The sequence below is a fragment of the Pristis pectinata genome, chromosome 14 (genome assembly GCF_009764475.1).
Source record: "Pristis pectinata isolate sPriPec2 chromosome 14, sPriPec2.1.pri, whole genome shotgun sequence".
Taxonomy (NCBI): domain Eukaryota; kingdom Metazoa; phylum Chordata; class Chondrichthyes; order Rhinopristiformes; family Pristidae; genus Pristis; species Pristis pectinata.
Genome location: NC_067418.1, coordinates 39,246,413 through 39,270,808, shown reverse-complemented (window position 1 = coordinate 39,270,808; position 24,396 = coordinate 39,246,413). Strand labels below are relative to the sequence as shown.

The window sequence follows — 24,396 nt, the reverse complement described above, 5'->3', positions numbered from 1 at the left end:
CTGATATAGTCAATAAGATAGGACCCTTGCAGAGTGAAGTAACCAATCCTGGCACAATCCATTCCTATTTGAGAGTAAATAAATGATGATCAGGAATGGGAACCAGATCTGACTTTTTTTTAAAAACCCTCTAGTCCAGGAAACCAGGTTACTCACAGCAGTTTAGTTGTTGCCTCAGCATACACTTAAATAACCCAGGAGCGTTGTGGTCTAAGTCTTGGCAACATACTAGTGGTGCATCAACGCATTTAGCTTCAAAAGGCGATGACTTCAACACTGAGAGTCCACAGTAATTGAGAAATTAGTAGTATCAGTGTGGGGGCTCTTAACTTAATGCTGGTAGGACTCACCACTTTATTGACAGCCTGCATGTTGCACAAGTTCTCCACCAACAACCTGCAGATTTCTTCTTTGCCCCAGTGTGATGCTGCGTGTAATGGAGTCCAACCATCATTATCTCGACTGTTCACATCAAAGCCAGCCTGGATTAACAACCTACAACACAAAGACATCTTGCAGAAAAAGAAACCACAAGTACTTTCACCACAAAGGCCACAGTTTTCTTTGAATTAATAATCCTCTGCTGACTTAATAGACTTGAACAAGAGAAAGTAACATCAGAGTGCTGCCAGTACATGTGGAGGGAGCTAACAGTGGAGAATGGCAAGATTTATTGCAATTCTTTTCTGAAACATTTTAGGGAACCTTGCATCTGGAATATGACTCCACTCGAATAGATACATTAAAAGTGGCAAGGGCACAGAATGTTCTCTGAGAGGTGGTGACGTGAAGATTCAACCTCCAGCATCAGGAGTGTCTCTGGAGAAAACCGTGAGCCTTTGTCTTCACCAGTCAACTCAGCTCATATGCATCTATCCACAATCACATTGATATGAGAAACCACTGGACATATTTCTGGAAATGGCTCCCCCCCCTTCACATTTAGGACACCCTCCATTACATTCCATGGTACTACCATGGTGCTAAATGGAATGCATTAGATGTAGCTACTCAAAACTGGCTATCCATGAGTTGCTATGGATCATGATCAGGAGTTGGAGAAAAGATTTGCATTTGTTTCTTGCTTTTCAAAGACTCAAAGCAGTTTGCAATCAGTAAAATACTTCAAATATAGTAACTGTTGAAATGTAAGAAATGTGCCAACTAATTTGTGCCCATCAAATGTCTGCAAATAGCAACATGCTAATGAACAGACAACACTATTTAATGGTAATGACATCAAAAATATCCCTTCAGGTATATTTATCTCATCCTTTCATTGGACTATTATTTTATTTCATATATCTCTTGGCATGTTTCATAGTGAAGAACCTTCCTGCCTCTATCCCAAACCCCTCCTGATATCTCCATCTTCTCAATGTTCTCATTCTTACAGCAAGTAAAGCTTGTTCCCACAGCAGGAAGCAGCAACCTCCTTGTAGACAAAACACAATCAGCTTAACATCAAATCACATTTCCTGCATTCCTTCACACAAATTTGCCTTTAACATTTTGATACGTAGTAACTAACCCAGGTTAACTTTTTTTTTGCTAAAACCAGAAACTCATCTCTTTCCACCAAATGCCACGATGACTGTCCACTCACTTCATGACCTCCAAGTAGCCTTTGGCTGCAGCAACATGAAGGGCGCTCGCTCCGGTTTTTGGGTGCCGAACATCTTCCAGCTTCCCTCTATTTAGCCACTGCCTGGCATCCTGGATCATCCGCTGCTCCTCCTCCTTCCTGGCCACCTCCACATCGATTCCTAGAAGTGAGATGCATGATATTTGTTGCTGTCACATCAGCACAAGACCCAGCATTCCCTCAATGTGCCCGCAACTACAATTATTCTCCATGCAACAGTATCTGATACACAGCTGTACCAGACTGAATGGCATGGATGAAGATTCCTTTAGAACTCCTGCAATTCCTGCACAGTTTATAAGGAGGACAAATTCATGAAGTGTCAGTATTGGTTCAGATGCAGTACTCTCATTTGGAAATATCGTCAAGCGTGCTACATTCTGGTAACATAGTCACCAGAAGGCTAACGAAAAGGAAGAAATAGCCAACAATAATTAGTGTCAGCAGTCTCTCAATGGGTAGAATTTTCACCCTTGTCAGTTCAAAGTCAGTCAAGGTTGAGTTTATTGACACACGCACAAGTACATGTATGCACAGGTGAATGAAAAAGTTGCAGCAACATCACAGGCATATTGCATCATAAGCAGCATTCACAATAAAAACATGTTAAAAATAAACACAATTTTTACAAAATAGAGCACAATTTGAACAAAATAAAACAAAGTCCATTTTAGTGCAAAGTGATCAAAGTGGTCATAGTGTTGCTAAACTCTAAGGTTGTGCCACTTGGTTCAAGAACCGAATGGTTGAAAGGAACTAGCTGTTCTTGAACCCATTGGTGTGGGACTTCAGGCTTCTGTACCTCCTGCCCAATGGTACCTGCCAGAAGATGGCATGACCCAGATGGTGGGGGATCTTTGATGGATGTTGCCTTCTTGAGGCAGCACCTCCTGTAGATACTACCAATGGTTGGGAGAGATCGTTTACAGGGATGTCGGTGGAGGTTTAATATTGATCAGGACACCGAGGACAACTTTCCTGCCTTTCTTCACAACAGTGAGTTTTTTTTTACATCAATTTGAGACAACAGAAAGGACCTGTTTAAAATCTTGTCTCAAACACAGCAATGCCAACAGTGCAGCATTCTCCCTGTACAACCCCGAAATGGCAGTCCAGTTTTTGTTTTTAAACTGATGTTTCTGGAGTAGAACTTTTATCCATAACCTTCAGGCTCAAAGCCAAGGATAATACCATCCAGACACAGTGGATGCAGAATGACAAACAGACAACAAGAGAGATTGAGAAACAAGCACATGGTAAGAGAACTATGCTTGGAATCAGTATACATGCAAACACACTTCCAGATCTCAGAACTAGCCCTCTCAAATAACACCCATGGCCGAATGTAAATTGGGAGCTATCAACATGTCCAAATATAGGGTGTGGATGAAAAGTGATGTAGCACCCTCTGATGGATCAGGCTGGCACGGATGCTGCAAAACCTGCAGCAGAATCATGTGTTCAACAAGTGAGTTATGCGGCTTACATACACCCATGCACACAGGCAATCTGCAGACAGCACTGAGTAACTCAAAGCTTTGAAATTAGACTATATTATTTGGAATAATGTTAATGCACAAAAACAAATCAGTAGTTAGCAAATAAATACAATTATTTTACTTTCATCTGCTCCAGGTCATTATAGCTCCCATGACACTCCTCACGTGTCTAGCTTGGAGTAAGTTTGGCTCAGTTACTGGTTCATTGGTAAAGGTATAGCAGGGTACACATAAATTATGCTCGATTCATTGGCATATCACACTTATCCATGCAATCAATTACAGTAAAATTCCAAAAATCCAGCATCTGATTGTTTAGAAATTCTGATGGTTTGGCATTGGTTAGGAATGTCAGTTGGGGATCCAGAGTGCAGTGAGGGTTTGTGGCCAGAGCCAGGCATCTGGAGTGTGCTGGGGTAGTCAAATCATGGCTGGGTCACACATGCAGGACATCGTTCCCAGGTACTATCACTTTAACTACACTAACCATTCGGGTTTCTCACACAATGCTGGTCTCACCTCTTACTCTGTTTTGCTATTCCTCACAGTTTCTCCTCCTTCGTTTCCATCTCGTTGCCTTTCATCCTGACACATCGTCATGCTTCTCTTATCCTTAAATTTGCTCTGAAATTGGGTTGGATAGTGTGACTCGGCACAAGACAGAGTTACAAATGGCCAGGGCAGCATCTTCTGATGGTGATTAACGAGAAACATGTGGCCTTTCATTCCTTGGGGCTTCCTTCTTCTCGCTGTGTGGGGCTTCCTAGCAATCCTTCATGTGCAGTGTAACACTTTCACCACTGTATTTCCCCTCCTGTTGCCTACCACTCCACCCTCTCATGACGATGCTCCCTTCCCTTGTTCGTCCTACCGCTTCCCCTTGTACATAATGTTAACCTCCAGACCTATCTTGCATTTCCAAAACTGGGTAGAAGTAAATCTCAACCAGAGCCCTGCTGCAGGGTCTCAACCTGAAATGTTGACCACTCCCTTCCCTCCACAGATGCTGCCTGACCTGCTGAGTTCCTCCAGCAGTTTGTTTTTTGGCTCCAGATTGCAGCATCTGCAATCTCCTCGTGTCTCAACTACTACTGTCCCTGTTTAACAAAATGAGGCCCCCTAGTGGCAGCACAAAGAGAAACTTGGTTCAAAGGCAGAAAACAGGAAGTCACAGTAAAAGGGAGACAAGAAATTCTGCAGATGCTGGAATCTGGAGCAATACACAAAAAGTGCTGGAGGAACTCAGCAGGTCAGGCAGCATCTGTATCCATATCCATAGAGGGAAATAAACAGTCGACATTTCAGGCCGAGCCCCTTCATCGGGACTGGAAAGGAAGAGGGCAGAAGCCAGAATAAGAAGATGGGGGAGGAGCACACGCAGGCAGGGGATAGGTGAGATCAGGTGATAGGAGAGTCCAGGTGAGGGGGGGGGAGGTAGTGGGCAGGGGAGGGGGAGAAGATGTAATAAGCTGAGAGGTGATGGTTCCAAGAGGCCAAGGGCTGGAGAAGGAGGAATCTGATAGGAGAGGGCAGAGGACCATGGAGTAAAGGATGGGGGAGGGGAGGAGAAGAGATGGGCAGGTCATCAAGGTGGGGGAAGGGAGCCTTAGGAATAAGGGAAGACAAAGGAGTGGAGGGGGCGGGGAGAGAAGAAAAAGGGGTGGGGTTAAGGAAGTTAGAGAAATCGATGTTAAGGCCATCAGGTTGGAGACTCCCAAGGCGGAATATTCCTCCAGCCTGTGCCTGGCCTCAATGTGGCAGCAGAGGAGGCCGTGAATAGACATGTCAGTATGGGAGTGGGATGTGGAATTGAAGTGAGTGGCCACCGGGAGGTCCTGGCTGTTGCGGCAGACGGAGCAAAGGTGCTTGACGAAGCGGTCACCCAGTCTGCGTCAGGTCTCACCGATGTACAGGAGACCGCACCAACAGCGCAGTATGCAATAAATGACACCCTCGGACTCACAGTAAAAGGTTGTCTTTCACTCCAGAGGCTGGTGGACAGTGGTCTTTCCCTGGGGTCAGTACTGGGGCCGTTGCTATCTTTGATACATATTATGAACATGATGCACCAGGTCAAATTTTTAAATATGCAGATAACACAAAGCTTGGAAGAAGTGTGGAAAATGGAGACGAGGACAATAATAGCCTGCAAAGAGGACAAGGTACTGGCAGAAGGCACGGACAAGTAGCAGATAAAATTTAATACAGGAAGTGTGAAGTAATATAATTTGGCAGAAAGACACTCTGAACTAAGCAGCATCATTCTAAAGGGTGTGCAGAGGGGGACCTTGGCATGTGTGTATAAATGTTTGAAAGAGCAATCAATGAAGCATATGGGATCCTACGATTCATAAGGAGAGGTATGGAATACAAAAGTAATGAGGTTATGTTAAGCCTACATAGAACATTGTTAGGCTACTAATTTATCCAATTCTGTTTATCACACTTTAATAATACAAAGATCCTTCAGCAAGAGTGTGGAATACATTGACTAGAGTGGCTCCAGGATGAAGGAGTTTAGCTGCAAGGCCAAATTGGAGAAGCTGGAGTTGTTCTCCTTTTAACCCAGTTTAAGAGATTTAATAGAGGTGTCCAAGATCATGATGGGTTTAGAAAGGATAATGAGAAAGAAGGTGTACCCATAAGCCGATAGTCAAGGACCAAGGGATGACAATTAAAAATTATACCCAAAAAGGTACAGAAAAGCTTTTCTACGGAGAGTGTGGTTTTAATTTAGAAATAATTGTCTGTACAGATGGTGGAAAGAGAACCAAATCAAGGTATTTGAAAGGGAATAGGGTAGGTACTTCAGGGAGAACTTGTAGGGCTATGGGAAAGAGCAGGGGAATGGAACTGAATAGATTGTCGGGTATGAATCAAGTGTGGACTCAGTGGGACAAATGACCTCCTGCTGTGCTGCGAAGATACTTTGATTACAGCTCAAATAATGAAAGTTATTGCCCACATGCAAGTGTGTCAATAATCACAATTTTAGATTTCCAACCATAATCTCCCCTTTCAGGTATCAGCAGTATGGAACGTGACATTTTCACTTGCCATTTATTGACCAGTAAAGGGTTTCTGCTTCTAAACCAAACTTAAATTTTGAAAAATGACTTCATTAAAACTGGAAATGCATCACTTCCCTCAGAAAAGCTCAAGTTTATAAAACACAATCATAAACGACAAAAGAGAACATCCTATTTTCCTTTCTCTCTCGCAGCCTCCACAGTCATGAGGCACACACGGTCTTTGCACAAGTTGAAAGAAATTAAAATAAACATTACCCAAAAAAGCATTTTCATTTTGCCTTCAAAGTTCTCTTCAAATAATTTTGAGCGACTGATCAGAAGCTGCAAACAGCTGAACCAATTCAACTGACTAAATGGCACTGATGCATTGTGGGAAACTCTAGAACCTTCTACACTCACCCTACAAAGTCTTCCCTCAGCCATCAAGGTCATATATTTGCCTGGAAATTCAACTGCCTGTTGCTGTTTATTTTTCTCAGCATTTTGCAAGTGAAAATCATATTTTCCCCAGGAGTAGAATACAAATGTGACTATTTCTAGGTCACTTTGTATCACCTGGAAAAGCTGACTGAGCACATCCCATCAGCAATCAGCTTTCTGGCCAATTCTTTTGCCAGGGATGCAAGGGATGACATCATCACACTTTTGGATCCATTGCAGTGGAACCCGGACTATGTTGTAGGGTTTTCCTGGGAGAAACACACAAAGCACTGGAGGAACTCAGCAGGTCAGGCAGCATCTATGGAGGGAAATGGACAATTGACATTTTGGGCCGGTACTCTTCATCTGGATTGAAGTGTCCCAACCCAAAACATCAACTGTTTATTTCCCTCGACAGATGCTACCTAACCCACTGAGTTCCTTTAGTGCTTTGTGTGTTACTCCATATTCCAGCAACTGCAGTCTCTATGTCCCCATTTCCTGGGAGAATGCAGTCTTGTTCCCACAGCACTGATCTGGGAGCCATGCATGATAAATAAATTACTTGGGTCCTGCTGCACCCACACCCCCACCCCATACTAAGATAACATTCAACAACCTCCAGGTGATCCCACCGACATCCCACCCTGCAGATCTCCCGTCAATCTCTTCCCCACCATCCACACACAGCACAAGCTGCTCTGCTGCAGGGTGAGTGGAAGCAATAATGGGCTTTAAAGGAACCAAATGGACAAATGTCATCACATTTTTGAGAAATCTGCAACTTCTGTTGATTCATTCTGTCTGGGGAAAAAATTCACAGCACCAACAACCACTTCTATACAGCATTTTAAAAGAAAACAAATATCAAGTGGCTTCAGTAGAACATGATCATGACAAAATGAATTTTAAAAAGTCAAACAAAAAATGCCAAACCACCTGAGACAGAGGCAGATGGTTAAAGGCACATTTTAAATCAGGGGGGAAAAGATGGAGAATTAGAGTGTTTTATGAAGGGTCCAGGGTATAGACAATCTGACCTCATTGGCCCTCTGCATCTGGGAGTCCAGCAGCCTTGTCTCAGGAGCAATTCAGGCTCTAAAAGCTGCAATTGAATTTTAATGGTTAATATATGTATCTGGCCTGGCTGAAGGGTCACTATTGTTGCCAGGACTGTACGACTACTCTTTTACACCAAAGCATGCTGAAGTCCATCCTTCTCCTCCAGGTGGAAGTGTCCCTACAGTTTGATGGATCTTTAAGGATCTTTAACTGTGAAACGATACCTTCTCACCGAAGTGTTGCCTGGTTATTTGGAGTCCTTACCTTGCTTTTTAATGACTTCCTTCAGCATCTTCTCCATTGCTTCACCCTGGGCGATGTCAATAGGCAGCTCACCCTCACTGTTCACAGCTGCAACATTGGCTCGTTGTTTAATTAGGTACCTATACATGGAATTGGAAGATGTATTCAGAGTTGACTGGACACTTATGCCTAAACTCCATACAATTCTCAACAGAACCCTTGGTGGGCTCACCCAGGACTTGAGTACAAATGCTTATGACCATCCGAATCTTTATGCCGAGGTAAATGAAAATATCTTGCAGAAAGAGGCCATCAGAGAAATTAGACCCATAACTAATGACTACAGACCTTTATTCCTTGAGAGTCATTAAAGCACAGAAACTGGTTTTACAATAATCCCAGTTGCCTGCATTTGGACCATATCCTTCTATGTCTTGCCAATTTAAGTGTCTATCTAAATGGTTCACTCAGTCTTATAATTATATCTGATCCTGCCACCTCCTCTGGCAGCTCATTCCAGATATCAACCACTCTCTGATTGCCTTTAAAACTCCTTCCTCTCACCTTAGAACTATACCCCCTTGTTTTTGATACCCCTACCATGGAAAAAAAGAAAGATTTTGACAATCTACCCTATCTATGCCTCTCATAATCTTATACACTTCTATCAGGTCACCCCTCAGCCTCCTTCACTCCAAGGAAAACAAGGCCAGCCTATCTAATCTCTCCCCATAAGCAAAGTCCTCCAGTCCAGGCAACATCCTGGTGAATCTCCTCTGCACCATCTCCAGTGCAAACACATCCTTCCTACAGTGCGGCAACCAGAACTGTGCACAATACTCCAAGTGCGGCCAAATCAGTGCCTAGTAAAGTTGCATCATAACGTCCCAACTCTGATATTCTATGCCCTGACCAACAAAGGCAGACATGCCATACACCATCTTCATCAACCTTCAGGGAACTATGGACTTGGTCCCCAGATCCCTCTCATTTATTGCATATGGTCTCCACTTATTTGACTTCCCAAAATGCATTACCTTGCACTTATCAGGATTAAATTCCATCTACCAATTCTCTGTCCTACTTTCCATCTGATCTATATCCTGCTGAGGCCGTAAACAATCTTCCATGCTATCCACAATGCCACCAACTCTAGTGTCATCCACAATTTTTCTAATCACACCTCATACCACCAATAGAAGCTAATTTATTTGTTCTCTGTATCATTCTTTTCATATAGTCTTTTAACTCTCTGGCTTGTGCTTCCACTTCTTGACTGTAGCCTTGAATTTCATGTCAGCTGAACTATGGTGAGTTTTGGTATTGTCATCCCAGTATTGACTTGTATCCTGCAAGTGGTTATGTAGTATCAAGCTCAGTTTAACTATCACCCCATCCCACTGGAAGGTTAATGAAGGTCCCCAATAGACTGAGGAAGAAAAAGTTATATTGGGGAATAAGGAAATAGCAGGGAAATTAAACGTATATTTAGCATCTGTTTTTACAGAAAACACAGAGGACCTTTTAAAAATAGTGGAGAACTACAGGCCTGGAGTAAGTGTGGAGAAATTGGCATCAGTGAAACAAACTAGCTTTGGAGAAATTAATGGAACTGAAAGGTGATAAATCTCCAGAACATGAGGAATCATATCCTTGAGGGTTGTTGCTATGGAAATAGTGGATACATTGGTTATCATCTTCCAAAATTCCATAGATTCTAGAATTGTTCCCAGAGATTGGAAGGTAAAAAGTGTAAGCCTACTATTTGAGGAGGGAACGATGGACCAATTAGACTTGCATCAGAGGGGAAAAACATAAGGTCAGCCACTTAGGTAGAAAAAAAATAGAAAAGGGGGTCTTTTTTTCTTAAAATAGTGAGAGATTGAAAGGTGTTGGGAGTTTAAAGAGCCCTGCATGCCCTTGTATAGGAATCACTTAAAGTTTAACACGCAGGAACAGCAAGCAAATAGGAAGGTAAAGAGTATGCTGTGCTCTGCCACAAGAAGGTTTGAGTAGAAGAGTGGAGATGTCTCACTCCAATTATAAGAGAGCCTGGTGAGACTGCTGCTGGAATACTATGTGCAAGTCCAGTCTCCCTTCCCAAGGAAGGATATTCTTATGATAGAGGGAGAACATGAAAGGTTCACCACATTGATTCCAGAGATGACAGATTTGTCATCTGAGCAGAAATTAAGCAACCTTGGCTATATTCTCTGGTGTTTAGAAGAATTATCTCATCAAAAAATGAAAGGCTAATGGGGTAAACAGGGTAAATGGGGAGTTGGTATTTCAGTATTTCTCCAGGCTGAAGGGTCAGTCTCAAAATAAAAGGATTGGCTACTCAGGACTGAGATGAGAAGAAACTTCTACATCCAGAGGGTAGGGAAAATAAAATCTCACTTTTTAAAACTAGCAGATGAACGACAATGATCTCACCCAGATCTGCACATACTTGTGTTCCAATGGCACGTCAGGCCAAACATTCTTATTAATGTTGTCTACTGGGCAACAAGCCAGTGATACACAGCAAACAGTGTCTGAAATGGTCAGTCTCTTAGCAGACTGGTCCACCTGCCCAGACAAAGCTGTCCTGGGCCAGTCTGACCCAACTTCCTGCTGTAAACTGAGGTCACTCAGCAGTGAGCCACTATCAAATATTGGCTTACAAGGACCACAGCAAAAACTAGGGTACGAGATTTAGTCTACTCCAGAAGTTCACTTTACAATTGGACTGATGGGAATAAAGACTGCCAATGTGAAGCGAGAATGTAGAGGGAAATGCAAGCCTGAGCACAACAACAACAACAACTGGTGGGGGCAGGGTGGAAGGGGGCAGAAGCAAAATTTATGTGTGGACTGTGGGCAGAGGATGCCAGCTTGAACCAGGGTGGGGTGGGCACAAAAAAAATGCCAGGTTAAATAGCAAAGCATGCAAGTTAGGCGGGGATAATTTTTTTTCCCCACAGTAAAAAAGGAAAACCACTCTTCAGGAAATTGATTACCCAAAAGCTACTCTTTTTTCTCTTCTGGATTGAAGATGCATTCATTGTGAAGTAAGTAAAACAGCATAAATTAAACTTTAAACATAAAAGTACAAAATGCTCCATGTAAATAGACTTACACCCTCCTGAAGTGCATTAAAATTAACTCAAAGTAGTAAGGACAACACACAATTCTACAAACAACGCTGGAAACTTTCACCACAATGATCAAGGAAATGTCCGACAGCCATTTTAATTCTTTAGCAGATCGTGCACTGTGAGGGAGACATTGTGAAGCATAAACAAAAGATCTAGTTCCCAAATGACAGATGGTAGTTTTCGATGGAATTTTTGAAGTGTTCCTTCTTCAACTAAAACAAGAGTTGTTATGCCAATGTGCACTGCTGATTCGGAGATGCTGGAAAAGCACCAAATACTGTCAAAGCTCAGTTCTTATTATTGTGGGTTATGCCGCCAGACAATCCTAAAAATTAAATAGTCTCCCTCAAACTCTTGAATCTCCTTCAAGCTATCATACTCAGTACTTACTCACTTATTACAACACAGGAGCCCATCTGGTTCAGGACAGTTCTCAGTAAACCTATCCCATCAGTCCCATTCTCATTTTCCCTGTAGCCCTGCAACTTTATTCTCTCATCCTTTGATTCTTTGGCCACTAAAGGATAATTTACAGTAACCTCTTACCCAACTCGCACATCCTCGGGATGTGGGAGGAAAACAAACATCTGGGAGAAATCCACAGGGTCACACAGGGAAACTGCAAACTCCATACAAGACAGCACCAGAGGTAAGAATCAAACCTGGTTTGCTGGAACTGAGAGGTAATTCTGCTTCACCTCACTTATGACATGAGTGAAGGAAGACTGGATTATATACAGCTTTCTATGCAATTGTTTATTTCAGAATCCTAAACCACTTTTGCTCTTTTTCTAGATCGTAATGTGTGAGCCAAGGTTGGAAACTGGAGATGCAAGCTAAGTTCATGTTTACTGAGAAATCCGCTCACATGCCGATGAGGATCAATCCGTTCCATACTCACTGTGTGATCTCCATGAAGCCACAGGAGGCTGCAGCATGTAGTGCTGTCCAGCCCTCATTGTCAGGCTGATTGACATTGGCGCCGTGTTCCAGCAGAAAAGTAACCATGTTCAGGTTTTCGTCAATGCAGGCCTGTCAGGGAGTGAGAGGTAACAATGAGTGCACAATCGTCTTTTGGTGCCTGTCTAGAAGAAACTCTCAGCCACTTCTTCCTGCTTGGTCAGGCACAAACATTCAAAATCAATTACTTTAAAATCCCCTATATGCACTTCGGACAGAAACATACATGATGTTGACTTAATGTATCACTGCTGTATTTCCAAAGCTGTTGCTTACAGCACTTTGGAGAATAAAAAAGGTGGGGTTCCAGGCAGACACAGCGAAGTTTTAATTTAATATTAATGACAAGAACTAAAGAATGTATGCACAAAAGAGAGTGCATAAAATTAGAGCCATGACGGCACAAAGTAAGTAAGCAAGCAAGCAAATCGCGTTCTGTCAGACATGCATAAACTTAAATAGAAAAATGAATGGAGCTGGAAAAGACAGGTATCAATTAACTGGAACAATATGCACTGAATTAAATGCATCACCAGAGCAGGAGCCAGATCAGCCAAGGGTAAAAGAGCACTGGGACCCATTTAATTTTATTATATAAAACGGCTTGTTTGGGAATCTACAGTAGTTGAAAAGGCAATTTAATAATACTGAATGGCAGTTTTATTTAATAATTTTCAATAATGCTAGTTGGCAAGCCAAGGCCCCTGAAAGTGGCAAGAGATCACATTTTTATTTTCTAGCCAGGGTTGAGAGTTGACCTGAATGCTGTTGAAGTAGGAGCTGAAAACAAAACTTCAGTTTGTTATATACCCTGAGAAGGGCCAGAGGCTCAAATAAAAAAAAACACTTTTGAGTTGTTGCCAGAGAGCTGCAGTGTTGGGGGCCTAATTTTTTTAATTAAGAACCGCAGTGAGAGGGCTTCAGGAGCAGGCCAAGTACAGCAGGAGTGGAGCCACAGGGATAGAAGGACAGGCCTTCGGAGGACTCGGGCTGCAGGCGACGCTTGGTAGCAGGGGTTGTCAAGTCAAATCCGGTACATTCCTGAACCTGATGTAGAAGCACATGCCATCTGTCCACTGTTTGCCAATGTTATTGCATTTACCTTGTTTGAGTGTCTTAATATCACCAGGCCCCAAATAAAACTAGGTTTTTGTTTAAAAGGGAGATAAATCAAAAGAACATAAAAGAAAGATGTATAAATTATGTTGTTTAAGTACCAGCAATGTTTAAATAAAAAATTACTTCTGCAATGTTTCTACAGTATTGACCAGAATGAGAGCACCCAGGCACCACTGATTGAACAAAATTACCAACTCAGAGGAAATTATTGTCTAATTACTCATTTTTCTTTCTCTTCCAAGAGTAGCTTTCTTTCTTGACCCCAGTCCACACATCTCTTGGCCACCTAAACCCCCAACTCCCTCTTCATTTGGTGTTTTTTACCTCCCTATTCCACCCCACTGTATGTTTCTCTGTCCCTTGTGGTATAGATTATGCAGTGGATACAAAAGGATATAAATAGGTTGGGCAGCTGGGCAAAAACATGGTAGGCGGTAATGCTCGGGACTTCAGTGGTGTTTTACTGGGATATTTTGCAAAATCCTGGATTTGATTCTTATTAATACACCAACACGTTTTTAATTCATGTTTTTCAGATGTAACCATGGTATTATAATAATACCATTCTAGTGAACCTGTTAAGTTTCAAGCGAGCACCTTGGTGCAAAATAAGGAAGAATAGAAAAGGAGAGCATTATTTAAATAGTGAGAGACTATTGGATGTTTGTGCTCAGACAGATTTGAATGTTCTCACATTAGAAATACAAAGTTAGCATGCAAACACAGTACTTAACTGAGGCAGCAAATGAAATGCTGATTTTTATTGCAAGGCGAAAGGCACAGCAGAGAAAGGAAGTCTTGCTGCAAATGGTCAGGGCTTTAATGCAACCACTCCTGCTGGACCGTGGAAAGTTTTAGTCTCTTCATTTACAGAAGGATATACCTGCCTCAGAGAAAGTACACAGAAAGTTCACTGGATGGATTCCTGGGATAGGAAGGTTGTCTTATGAAGAGCGATTGAGCAGAGAGGTACTAAACTCTCTCGAGTTCAGAGGAAAGAGGGATTTCCAGAGGCCTTCTCAAGGTAGATGCTCCGAGAGCATTTCCATTGGCTGAGGGAGTCAAGAACTTGGGAGCAGAGTCTCAGGTCAAGAGGTCAACCACTTGAGATTGAGATGGGGATGAACCTTTTCTTTCAAAGTGCTGGGATTCTTTAATCTACTTTAGGGAAGTGTCAAGGCAAAGTCACTGAACATATCAAAAGCCGAGACACAAGAGATTCTGCAGATACTGGAATCTGGAGCAACACACACAAAATGGTGGAGGAACTCAGCAGGTCAACCAGCATCAATGGAGGGAAATAAAAAGTCGACATTTCGGATCGAGACTCTTCATCAGGACTGGAAAGGAAGAGGACAGAAGCCAAAGCTGAGATAGATTTCCAGACTACAGGAGAATTAAGTGTAATGGAGAAAAAGTAAGGAAATTGGAGTGGAAGCCACAGATCAGATCAGCTATGCTATGTCATTGCTCGGGAGAGTGGACACAAGGGGACATATGACCTACCCCAGCCCCTACTACACCTACATTTCTCGATCACTGTTATAGGTGCCGGCTCCTGCTGGATTGGCAGAGAAGATTAAACCCTAGCACTATGATATAGACTGGAGAGAGTGCAGGTTTACCAGGATGCTGCCTGGATTAGAGGGCATGCGCTATAAGGAGAGGTTAGACAAACTTGGGTTGTTTTCTCTGGAGTGGCAGAGGCTGACGGGAGATCTGGTGGAGGTTTATGAGAGGCATAGATGGAGTAGACAGCTGGTATCTTCTTCCCAGTTGTTGAAGTGTCCAATACCAGAGGGCATGCATTTAAGGTGAGAGGGGGCAAGTTCAAAGGAGATGTGCGAGGCAAGTTTTGTTTTAAAAACACAGAGAGTGGTGGGTGCCTGGAATGCATTGCCGGGGTGGTGGTGGAGGTAAATATGACAGAGGCATTCAAGAGGCTCTCAGATAGCCACATGAATGTGCAGGAAATGGAGGAATATGGACATTGTGTAGGCAGAAGGGATTAGTTTAGTTGGGCATTTGATTACTAATTTAATTAATTCGGCACAACATCATGGGCCAAAAGGCTTTTTCTGTGCTGTACAGTTCTATGTTCCAGGAACATTGACCGGCTCATTCATCATTGAAGATATCAGAGATTATTCCAAACAATCTTTATCTAATGCCTGGATATGCACAATCCCCCAAAGGAAATGTTACTTTTGATCAGAAATGGAACCTTGACCAATTTTGACCACTAGCATTGCCTGGAGGAACTAAAGTCAGGTTTGATCCCCTGACTGACATCCCAGCTAATATAGACTACAGGGAGAAACTGAGCTCAGCCTGACTTGCACACTCAGCACTGGGTCCATCTTTCAAAGTGAACATAAATGATTAGGGAAGGAAGGAAACCTGTAGAAAAGATGAGGGCCCATTGCATCTGGAGGGTGGAGGAATGGAGGAAGCCAATGAGAGCAGAGGAAAACACTGTGGGATGAGAAGTCAGCAGCTAAGCCAGTGATACTCACATTGAACATTCAAAGCAGCAGGCAAATGCAGAAATTACAAGCAGTAACCAAGGCGATCCAACAAAACAATATAAATCCACCTTTATCAGGAAGCAACATCTGAACAGGATCCCCAAAAATCGATATCCATCTGGAAAAGTCTCAACAATTCCATTTTTACTAAAGTGACTTGATACATCAGGTGGTGAGCTGGGGGTCGGTGAGGTGAGACGTGTCCTGGCTAAAGGGGGAAACTGTAGAGTACCAAAACGATCAAGGAAATAACTGGTTTCCTGCTGCAATTACACAATAATGTGGTAAAACTAAAATTGGGATACTTTTTTTTGTCTGCTCATCAAAAGAAGAATACCCTTACCTTGGAGATTATGCAACACTGCTGATCCCCCTACAATTAGGACTTCCCAATTAATCATAAGTTGCGAGGATGACAGACGGCATCAACGTCAATGAAAAATCACCTAGAAACTGACAGAAGGCACAAAGCAGTAGGAGGTGGACAACTAATCAGAGAGAGATCATTTTGAGATGGGGGTGAGGAAGAAAATGAAATAATTTGCTGCCTATTATAAAAAGTTACAAAATAGTTCAAAAGCTTAAGATAAAAGTTGTTAAATCAGTGGAATTTATTTGAAACCACACAAACATCACTGAAGTAATTTTTTCCAAAGCATGACTGATCCTTTAGTCTCACTATTCAATTCATTGATTGAGTAAGAGGGCTGTCCAATGGAGAATCTGAGTGGAATGAGCCTATAGGCTCTGCAGGTTTTGGCTATCAGGAGGCTCAGAGACAACAGATACTGAGAAGGTTTGTGTTGCATCCCAAGGCTGAGAGCCAGGGGCCCTGGCGATCCACCCTGGGCTAGAACTGGCTGAGTCAGTGTTCCAGATTAAGGTGCTATTTATAGGTATGAGATAACAACACAGGTCTTCACTTATATCTTTGTAATTTCCTACCCCAGACATTACATAAATGTTCAGTTGTTGGGTTTCTTGGAGAGTCTGGGCAATACCAATCAAGGGATAGGAGGAAAGGACATGAAGATGAAGTAATAGTAGAGGACTGCCCATCACCTCATCAAATGCTAGAGCAGGCACGACAAGCTGCACAGCCCACTCCTATTCAGGTCATTTATGTTCTAAATCCTTCTTCAACTTCCCAGCTTTTCTTTGCTGTTCTCATCTGTCCATCTCCCAGCTGCTCTTTTGCCTGTTATCCTGAACCGTCTCCTCTGAAGATTGACCTCAGCCAGGGAAAGCACCTTTTAACCTTCCCTGCCTGAAGGTTGAAGAAGCTGAACAGCCCCAGCTTCTCCAATCTCTTCAAACACCTCCAACCTTTTCTCCCTGGGACCATTCCCATACTCTTCTGCATCATCTCTGTCATCTCAGCAATATTTCTAGCGCCCAGGATCAGATACGATATTCCACGTCAGGCCAAACCTGCAATCAAGTCAAGCAAAACTTTTTCTTCTTGCATTCTATACATACTACTTATTTAAGTCAAGATCATATATATATTTTTGAAGGTTTCATAATTATACAAATACCCACATAATCTCTTGGCTCCTGCACCCCATTCAAAACTGTGCCATTTAGTTCAAATCTCAGGTCTTCATCAAATGCATCACATGACCTTTCTCTGCAATAAACTGAATCTACCATTTGTCTTCACATTTCCCCAACACTGCTTTCTCAAGTCATTGCTGCTTTTCTCAATATTTATTAAATTTCCAAATTTCAGGTCATCAGCACACTTTGAAATTAGGATCCATTTACATCCAAGCCCAAGTTATGAGTACGTATCATGACTTGGGCTTGGGTAAATATGAACCAAGAAGAGCAGAACTCCCAATGTCACATCCTAGGGAACATCACAGTGTCCTTCCCTCCAGTGTGAAGATTAACTGTTCACCAATACTCCCTGCTTCCTGTCCTTCAGCCAATTAACTTTGCATCTACGGCTTACAGACTCCAATTCTGTTAACATCAATCAGGCAGTACTTTGAAAATTAATATACGCTTTGTCTCAGTTATTCACTGAGTCACTGTCCGCATCACCACGTACTTGTGAGGTTAGCAATAGGCTCCACTTCAAATATGTCACAAACGAGCGGAACCCCATAACTGGAATCGCAGCCCATCAAGAGCGTGGGCCAAGTCTGCGACTGGAGTCAGGGTTCAGAGTGCTTCTATGCTTCAGCTTGCTTTGATAACATGAAACATACATGTTGAAACTTGCTTATATACAAGTTGTTCTGTCCATGGAGAGATCACATTATCAGCAGCCTCAGTGCTATCCATGCTATTTTGTTATCTGCAGGAAGTCCATAAAAAATGAGGACTTAGTGTATACAAAATCAATTAAATTTGATGGCAAGTTTAGTCAAGATAACAAGTGGCCAGCAATTCCACACCAACTGCCTGCAAGGAGTTATTATGGAGTCATACAGAGATACAGCATAGGAACAGACAAACACACTAATACCGCCCTAATCTATTTTACCCTCCTAACATCTCCATCAACTCCCAAGATTCTGCCACTTATCTATGCACTAGGGGAAATTTAGTGTCCAATTCACCCACCAACCCACAGACTTTGGGAAATCAGAACACCTTTGTGACAGGTGCAATCTATAGACCTAGACAGTGGGGCAAGTACGGACAGTAGGGTGACTGCACAGCTTCCTGCAGGGGCAGAGGAGAAATAGACCACACGGAAGGCCTGATTTCATCTTTATTCATTTATTTTTTGTCCATCCCTGATTGCCTGAACCAAGGATACAGTTAAAAGTTAACCACAATCGGCCAGACTTCAAGGACGGCAGATTACTTTACCTGAAGAACAACAGTGACGAGGCAGATGTTTGCAACAATATGTTGGCTTTGTTGTCACCATTATGAATACTAGCTCTTTAATTCCAGATTTACTTATGGGATTGGAACTCGTGTTCCTTGATGGTAGTCCATTAACTTAACCACTATCCGAACTGGACTCTGACTCCATGATACCCAAGTCAGGCATCAGAGGTAATATGGTGAAATGGTGCAATACCACAACACCAGGGACCAGCAAATGTAGCAGGAGACAGACTCCAGCCCGCTTGCTGCTCGAGATGGATCACACATGGTTAGGAATCTTGCAAACTTCCCCATCATGGGAAAGTGAGAGGACGGACACAAGCAGAATCATGAACTACCCTCATCCATTCCCTCCATTACTTCTGTCAGTGGAAACCGATGGATCACACAACAGGGAAGGAGTAAAGGAAGGGACAACTGAAAGCACTGTCAACATTTTACAGGAGCTTTTGCAGATAATACCAGAAGCCAAGCAATGACAGAAAGATCATCCCCTGATGGCAGCTCATCTTACGTGACAAACAAAAGGTAATCCAGTCAGAAAGGTTGCAGAAGCACACTGGCATGAAGTAGAAACACTCCACAGAGATAGACAAAGGAAAAGATGAGGGCTTAACAGGCAGAGTGCCTTTGGGAAGCACAACAATGATAATGGTTCACACAAAGAATGACGTATGGATTAACTGAAACATGTGAAATGTGGAGGCGGCAAGGTGAATGATGAGTACCTCAACCTTGGAATGACTACAGAAGGTTCAGTGTGAGTGGGAGAAATCAGCGGAACAACCAGAAAATGTATTGGAATTGGATGACAATCCTCGAGGCAAAGCAAATATTGTTATCCCTCAAATAACCGGATATGAAAAGAAATGCTACAATGTGCACAATCAAACCTAAAGCTAGAAATTGGAAGAGGACGGATTGTGTTGTTTCAATTGCCATGGTCTCCTCAATTGCCAACAATTTTGGATTTCAAGCCCCTCCCACTCCACAATACCAGCAGACTTCTCTCTGACTTTCTACTGTGCAAAACTAGGAGCTGGAGATGGAGGGGTGGGTTCATGACTTCATCATCTCAATTATGAATATCCTTCAAGATAATCAATGGCGAATGCCTACAGTTAGCTGGTCATTAAACAAAATATTTTGTATCTGTCTTCTCTGTAGAAGGAACAATAAACGTAGCAGCAAGAGTGGTAAATTAAGGATGTAACAAAAGCGAGATACTTTAAACAACATCATTAAAGGGAACGTCGCGAAGAAATTAAGCAGTCTAAAATCCAACAAACCCTCTGGATAATGACAACCTGTATAATGGAGCTGAAGGCAGGGATAGTGGATACATTAGTTACAGTCCTAGAGTTTGTAACAGTTTTAGCAGGTTGGAAAGTAACGAATTAAGAACTGCTATTCAAGAGGGAGAAAGAATACTGGGAACTATAGACCCATTAGCCTGACATAAGTTGACAGCATTGTAAATCTTTGGAGTTCTATACCTGGAGAGGTGTGCATGCTCAGTTATTGGTTATATTCAAGGCTGAGGTTGACTGATGTTTAGACTCTGAAGAGAAGCAGAGATACAAGAATCCAACAGGAAAGTGGATTTGAGGCACAGCATCAACCTTTAGCTTAATGAATGACAGTTCAGGCTTGGGGAACTGTATAACCTACTTCCACTTCTATTTTCTATTTCTTGTGTTCTTAAGTTGCAGAAGCTAAAAGAAAAAAAATATTTTTCCATTGTAGAGAATTCTTGGTGGTGAGTACGGAATTTTTTTGGACATCCAACTCAAACCATCCAGCAAACACTTGGGTGACAGGCTGACCTCTCGACAGTGTGGGACTAACTCCAGGATGATTTAATATCCTGCTTCCAAGGTTGCAAGCTAATTGTTTCTTTTTTATTCCTGGACAAAGTAAATCAACAGAACACTGTGATACAGAAGAAGCCTAATCATCACCAAAGGCAAATTAAACAGTACAGTGCATGTACTTCGCAGAGGGCCGACAAGCGTTTATACAAAATTACTAACTAAAAACAACAGAAATTGGTTATATATAGAACTACAAGGGGTCGTGGGATACAGAATATTTCCCACAAGCGCCCTCTGACCCATTAAATCAAGAATAACAAACACTTCTGGCTAGGTTTCCATCAGTCACTGGAGACCAAGAAAATCCCTTTGCCAACATGGTCTAAGATTGTTAAACAACATTTTTTCAATTTTAAGACACACGATTTCTCAGTCACTCCACCCCAGGTTCCTCACAGCAACCACCAGCTTCATCACTACTGACACTTGGCTTTGCAACTGAGAGCAGGACGATATCCAATGCCTGGAGTCAGCAGCAAACTTACACTCACAAATTCCTTCTAACCAAAGCAGAGGGAAAACCTTCAGAGGAAGCTGCAAGCTTGGATTAGAAGCATTAACACAAGAGAGCAGGAAGCAAGGAGAAACTACTCACTCATCATTGCCACACCAGTGCAAACCACAAACCATTGTGGATTCCACACCACACATTTAATCTCCAGGAAAACCACTGGTATAAATAAATATGTGAGGGTGTTTTACCACTTTAAAAAAGCTTTATGAATGCAAGTTCTTTTATAAATTTGTATTGATTATTCTCAAAGGCAAGCAAGTAAAACTGAATAAAATCACCATGAACTTCTCGTGTCATCTTCATGGTATTTATCAAGAGAATAATTTGGGGACCATCATGGATGATCTTTTTGTTCATCCCATTTCTTCACACCATAGGATTAGTGCCATGGAAGCAGTACTCAATAAAACTGCAAATCAACACAAAACAGACAGAATGATGCAAAGCATGGAGCAATTTGGAGCTTTAAGAAAGGAAGAGGTGAGATAGGGGAGGCCAGAGAGTGGACCACATTCAATTTGTTGCACAGCTGCTGCCTCCAATTTACAGCATAGCAGATGGTACAGAATACACTGAAGGTGATGCAAATGATTTTAAACTTGATGTAATCTGTGCAGCTCCATAGAAACAATCCACTCTGCTTAGGGCCCAGCACAGGAGAGCCCTCCTCCTCCGAAACAAGATATCAACCAAAGGAAAAGAAGCTCATTCCTTTTAGCTAACTCACTGCACCAACTTGGAAAGTGTCCACATCTGACAGGAGAGGAATGCATTGCATGGAAAATTCGCTGTCGTGTACCAGTTGGGATCTAAATATCAGGAAGTAGACTCAGTCTTCCTTCTCTCCTTGCCACTCCAGTTAATGCTTCGAACTACATGCACCACTGCCAGCTCCATCCTCCAGACAATGCCCATAACCCTACACACGCCTTCCAAAAGGTGCTGCCCAATAAGGTTCTTACTGTTCACCCTCTTCCTTGCGAGCCTAACCTCCTCTTCTCCCTTCCCCTGGAGCCACTGCTGAATACTACAGCTTCACTCCACACTGGGCTTCTTGGAGAACTTCCAAAATTGAGCCTGGGATAAAGATCAGTGGCTGCTTTGCAACCTCATCAGGCTTCAAGATGCTAGGCAGACCCCACTATACACTGCTGTTTATTTTATAATTAGCCCACTGACACAGATTTTATTTACCTTCAGGGAAAAGCTTAGTAAAGATCAGTTGCAAGCAAATACCAGCCTTTTCATACCAAAAATAAAACCAAGGTTCTTAATAATGAACAAATGCATTAGGTTTAAAATCAGCTCAACTGACATATGAAGGGAACAAAGGGAAATCTTTGCAACTATTAGATAGTCTACAGAGAGCTATAATTGGAAGTGACTATCTGCATGAGCTCCATCCTGCACACTAGAGGAAATACCAACTGTGTTTCTGCTGCTGGTGACTTGAGACATTGCTACTTACTGAAAGGTTTAGATCGAGAAGTGGATCCTGGTGCCAAAGCAATGAACATCCATTGTACACGTCGATCACAAATGAGCACAAGAACAATGATTCTACATATTAATCATTAGGTGAACGTCTTACAACCAATGTCATCGGCTCATGTTACTTATCTACAAAGCTGAACTAAATATCATCCAATCCAGAGAGAAATCTGAGATAATTCCCATTCACCAGCCAATAATCAAAATCCAACAATAAAGAACCCCAAGCAGCCACTCACTCAACAGCCCGTCCAGCCACCCTGTCACCACTTACATCCAGAATGAGTGTCCAATATCAGTGAACTCCACACTGCCTGTAATCAATGTCCTGTGACAAACACCCTTGTTTACTTCTCAGTTCAGGGTACGACCTCACACACCTTCCTGCAGGGTTTGATACTCCAGCATTTTTGGACCTATTATGTCATGGAGGTGCTCTGGTCTAATCACTAAATCCTCATTCGGATTCCCAAATAAGCAGCTGTGATTGAAACTAAGTGAACAGGAAATAGAAAAGACCCTGCAAATGGTGAACAAAGATAAAAAATCACTAGTCAATATCTAGGAAGGAAAGCACCCAAATCTTCAGCTCTCCTCACAGAAGCTAACTTGTCCTGCTTGCAATTTCTATAATTATCCATTTGTGTTACCAAGACAAATAAACCAGCTCCCCAGTCTGTCTCACTCCATTCCAGCTGAATACAGGAGGGGGTAGGAGGAAGGAGTGTTGTTCAGATTAATTCTTCATTAGAAGGGGACTTGAATTTTCCAGTTTTGCTGTGGTTTGGTCCAGAGCTGTTTCTCTGTTTGTTACTGGTATCTGGCAGAATCAGTTAACTTTGGTGATTAAAAAAACTTCAGTCAATAGAGGCATCAGATTTCAATCTCTTTTGGTCTCTACTAGCGTAATGTGCTGAATACATTGAGAACTTTTCCAAGCAACATTGTTAGAAAGAGGAAACTGCACTTTCATAATTTCTATACAGTATTCTGCTAATTTTCATTCTTATTCTCATGGATCATAAACAGGATTGCCTTGTGTCTCATAGCTTTCATCATGGGTCATTGCTTTTTTTGTAGTTACTCAGTATGCTTTCCATGCATTGCAAATCAAAAATTTCGGCAAATAATTGCTCTAAAGCCAGTGGCAAACTTCTCACTGTAGAAGCCCTTTGAGAAACAGCTCACTCATTTAATTGTGGTCTTCACTGCAGCTGAATAAATTGATGAGTGACATCCTCCTTTTCCCCAATGCTTTCTTTCCAGGTTAATTACAGCTTTGCTTATTATCATCTATCCTTCTCAGAATTTGAGCCTGGATTTTTTTTTTAATTTTGATATGCCTTGCACTATGTGGGTGTTGTGAAATCCTGCAGGCAACCTTGCAGTATCTAAACATGCTTTCCTTTAATTATTTCTATAGCATAATCCTCATTATCTTTCACATAAATTGCACACATTTTCGTTGCTTGCTGCATTTGCACTGACCAACGAATCCCACAGGCAATGGGATTGATCAGTGTGGTCCACACGTGCATTTTGAAAGCCACACAAAGCAATCCAAGAGCAAAATGTAAATGCTGCATGGTTAACATTTAGGCTGGCACAACATTTTATCAGTGAGACAGAAAACAACTTTTCCCAGTTGATCTTCAAGGAGCTTTTTCCCCTTTTTAAATAAGATAAAACTACAAACTTCAAATCCTAATTTATTAAGGAAGAGGTCTCTAAGCGATTGGATATCTCCTGAGCCGCTTCCCTTCAAAAACTCTATTGTCTATTATTGCATCCTGCAATCCCACTGTTCAAACAGCTCAGACACAGGAAATCAATAGTGGCCAAGGTCAAAATACACAGTGCTCGAGACGAGGCCAAGAATTTGGGTAGGTTCCAAGAGTTGAATTGTGGTCCCTGTTTTTCAGTTAAATGATAAAAGCAGCAGTATTTCTCTTCTGCACAAAGTGTGCAATCCCCAAACATAAGAATGCATAAGTTGAAGAAAGGAGAATTCATCCAGGC

At 42.2% G+C, this 24,396-nt stretch overlaps 1 protein-coding gene across 6 annotated transcripts in view; it reads right to left on the bottom strand.

Annotated features, from left to right (window-relative positions):
- Positions 1-24,396, bottom strand: part of zmp:0000001167 (protein phosphatase 1 regulatory subunit 12A) — a 135,775-nt gene that overhangs the window by 80,957 nt on the left and 30,422 nt on the right. For all 6 annotated transcript variants that reach the window (XR_007957413.1, XM_052029025.1, XM_052029022.1 and 3 more), the window contains exons 2-5: positions 11,943-12,073; positions 7,923-8,041; positions 1,607-1,766; positions 351-495 (exon numbers count right to left, since the gene is read on the bottom strand). Coding sequence is in view for 5 of the 6 variants with exons in the window: in XM_052029025.1 (XP_051884985.1) it covers positions 351-495; positions 1,607-1,766; positions 7,923-8,041; positions 11,943-12,073 (555 nt within the window). In the remaining variant the exon portion in view is untranslated. The remainder of the gene's footprint in view (positions 1-350; positions 496-1,606; positions 1,767-7,922; positions 8,042-11,942; positions 12,074-24,396) is intronic.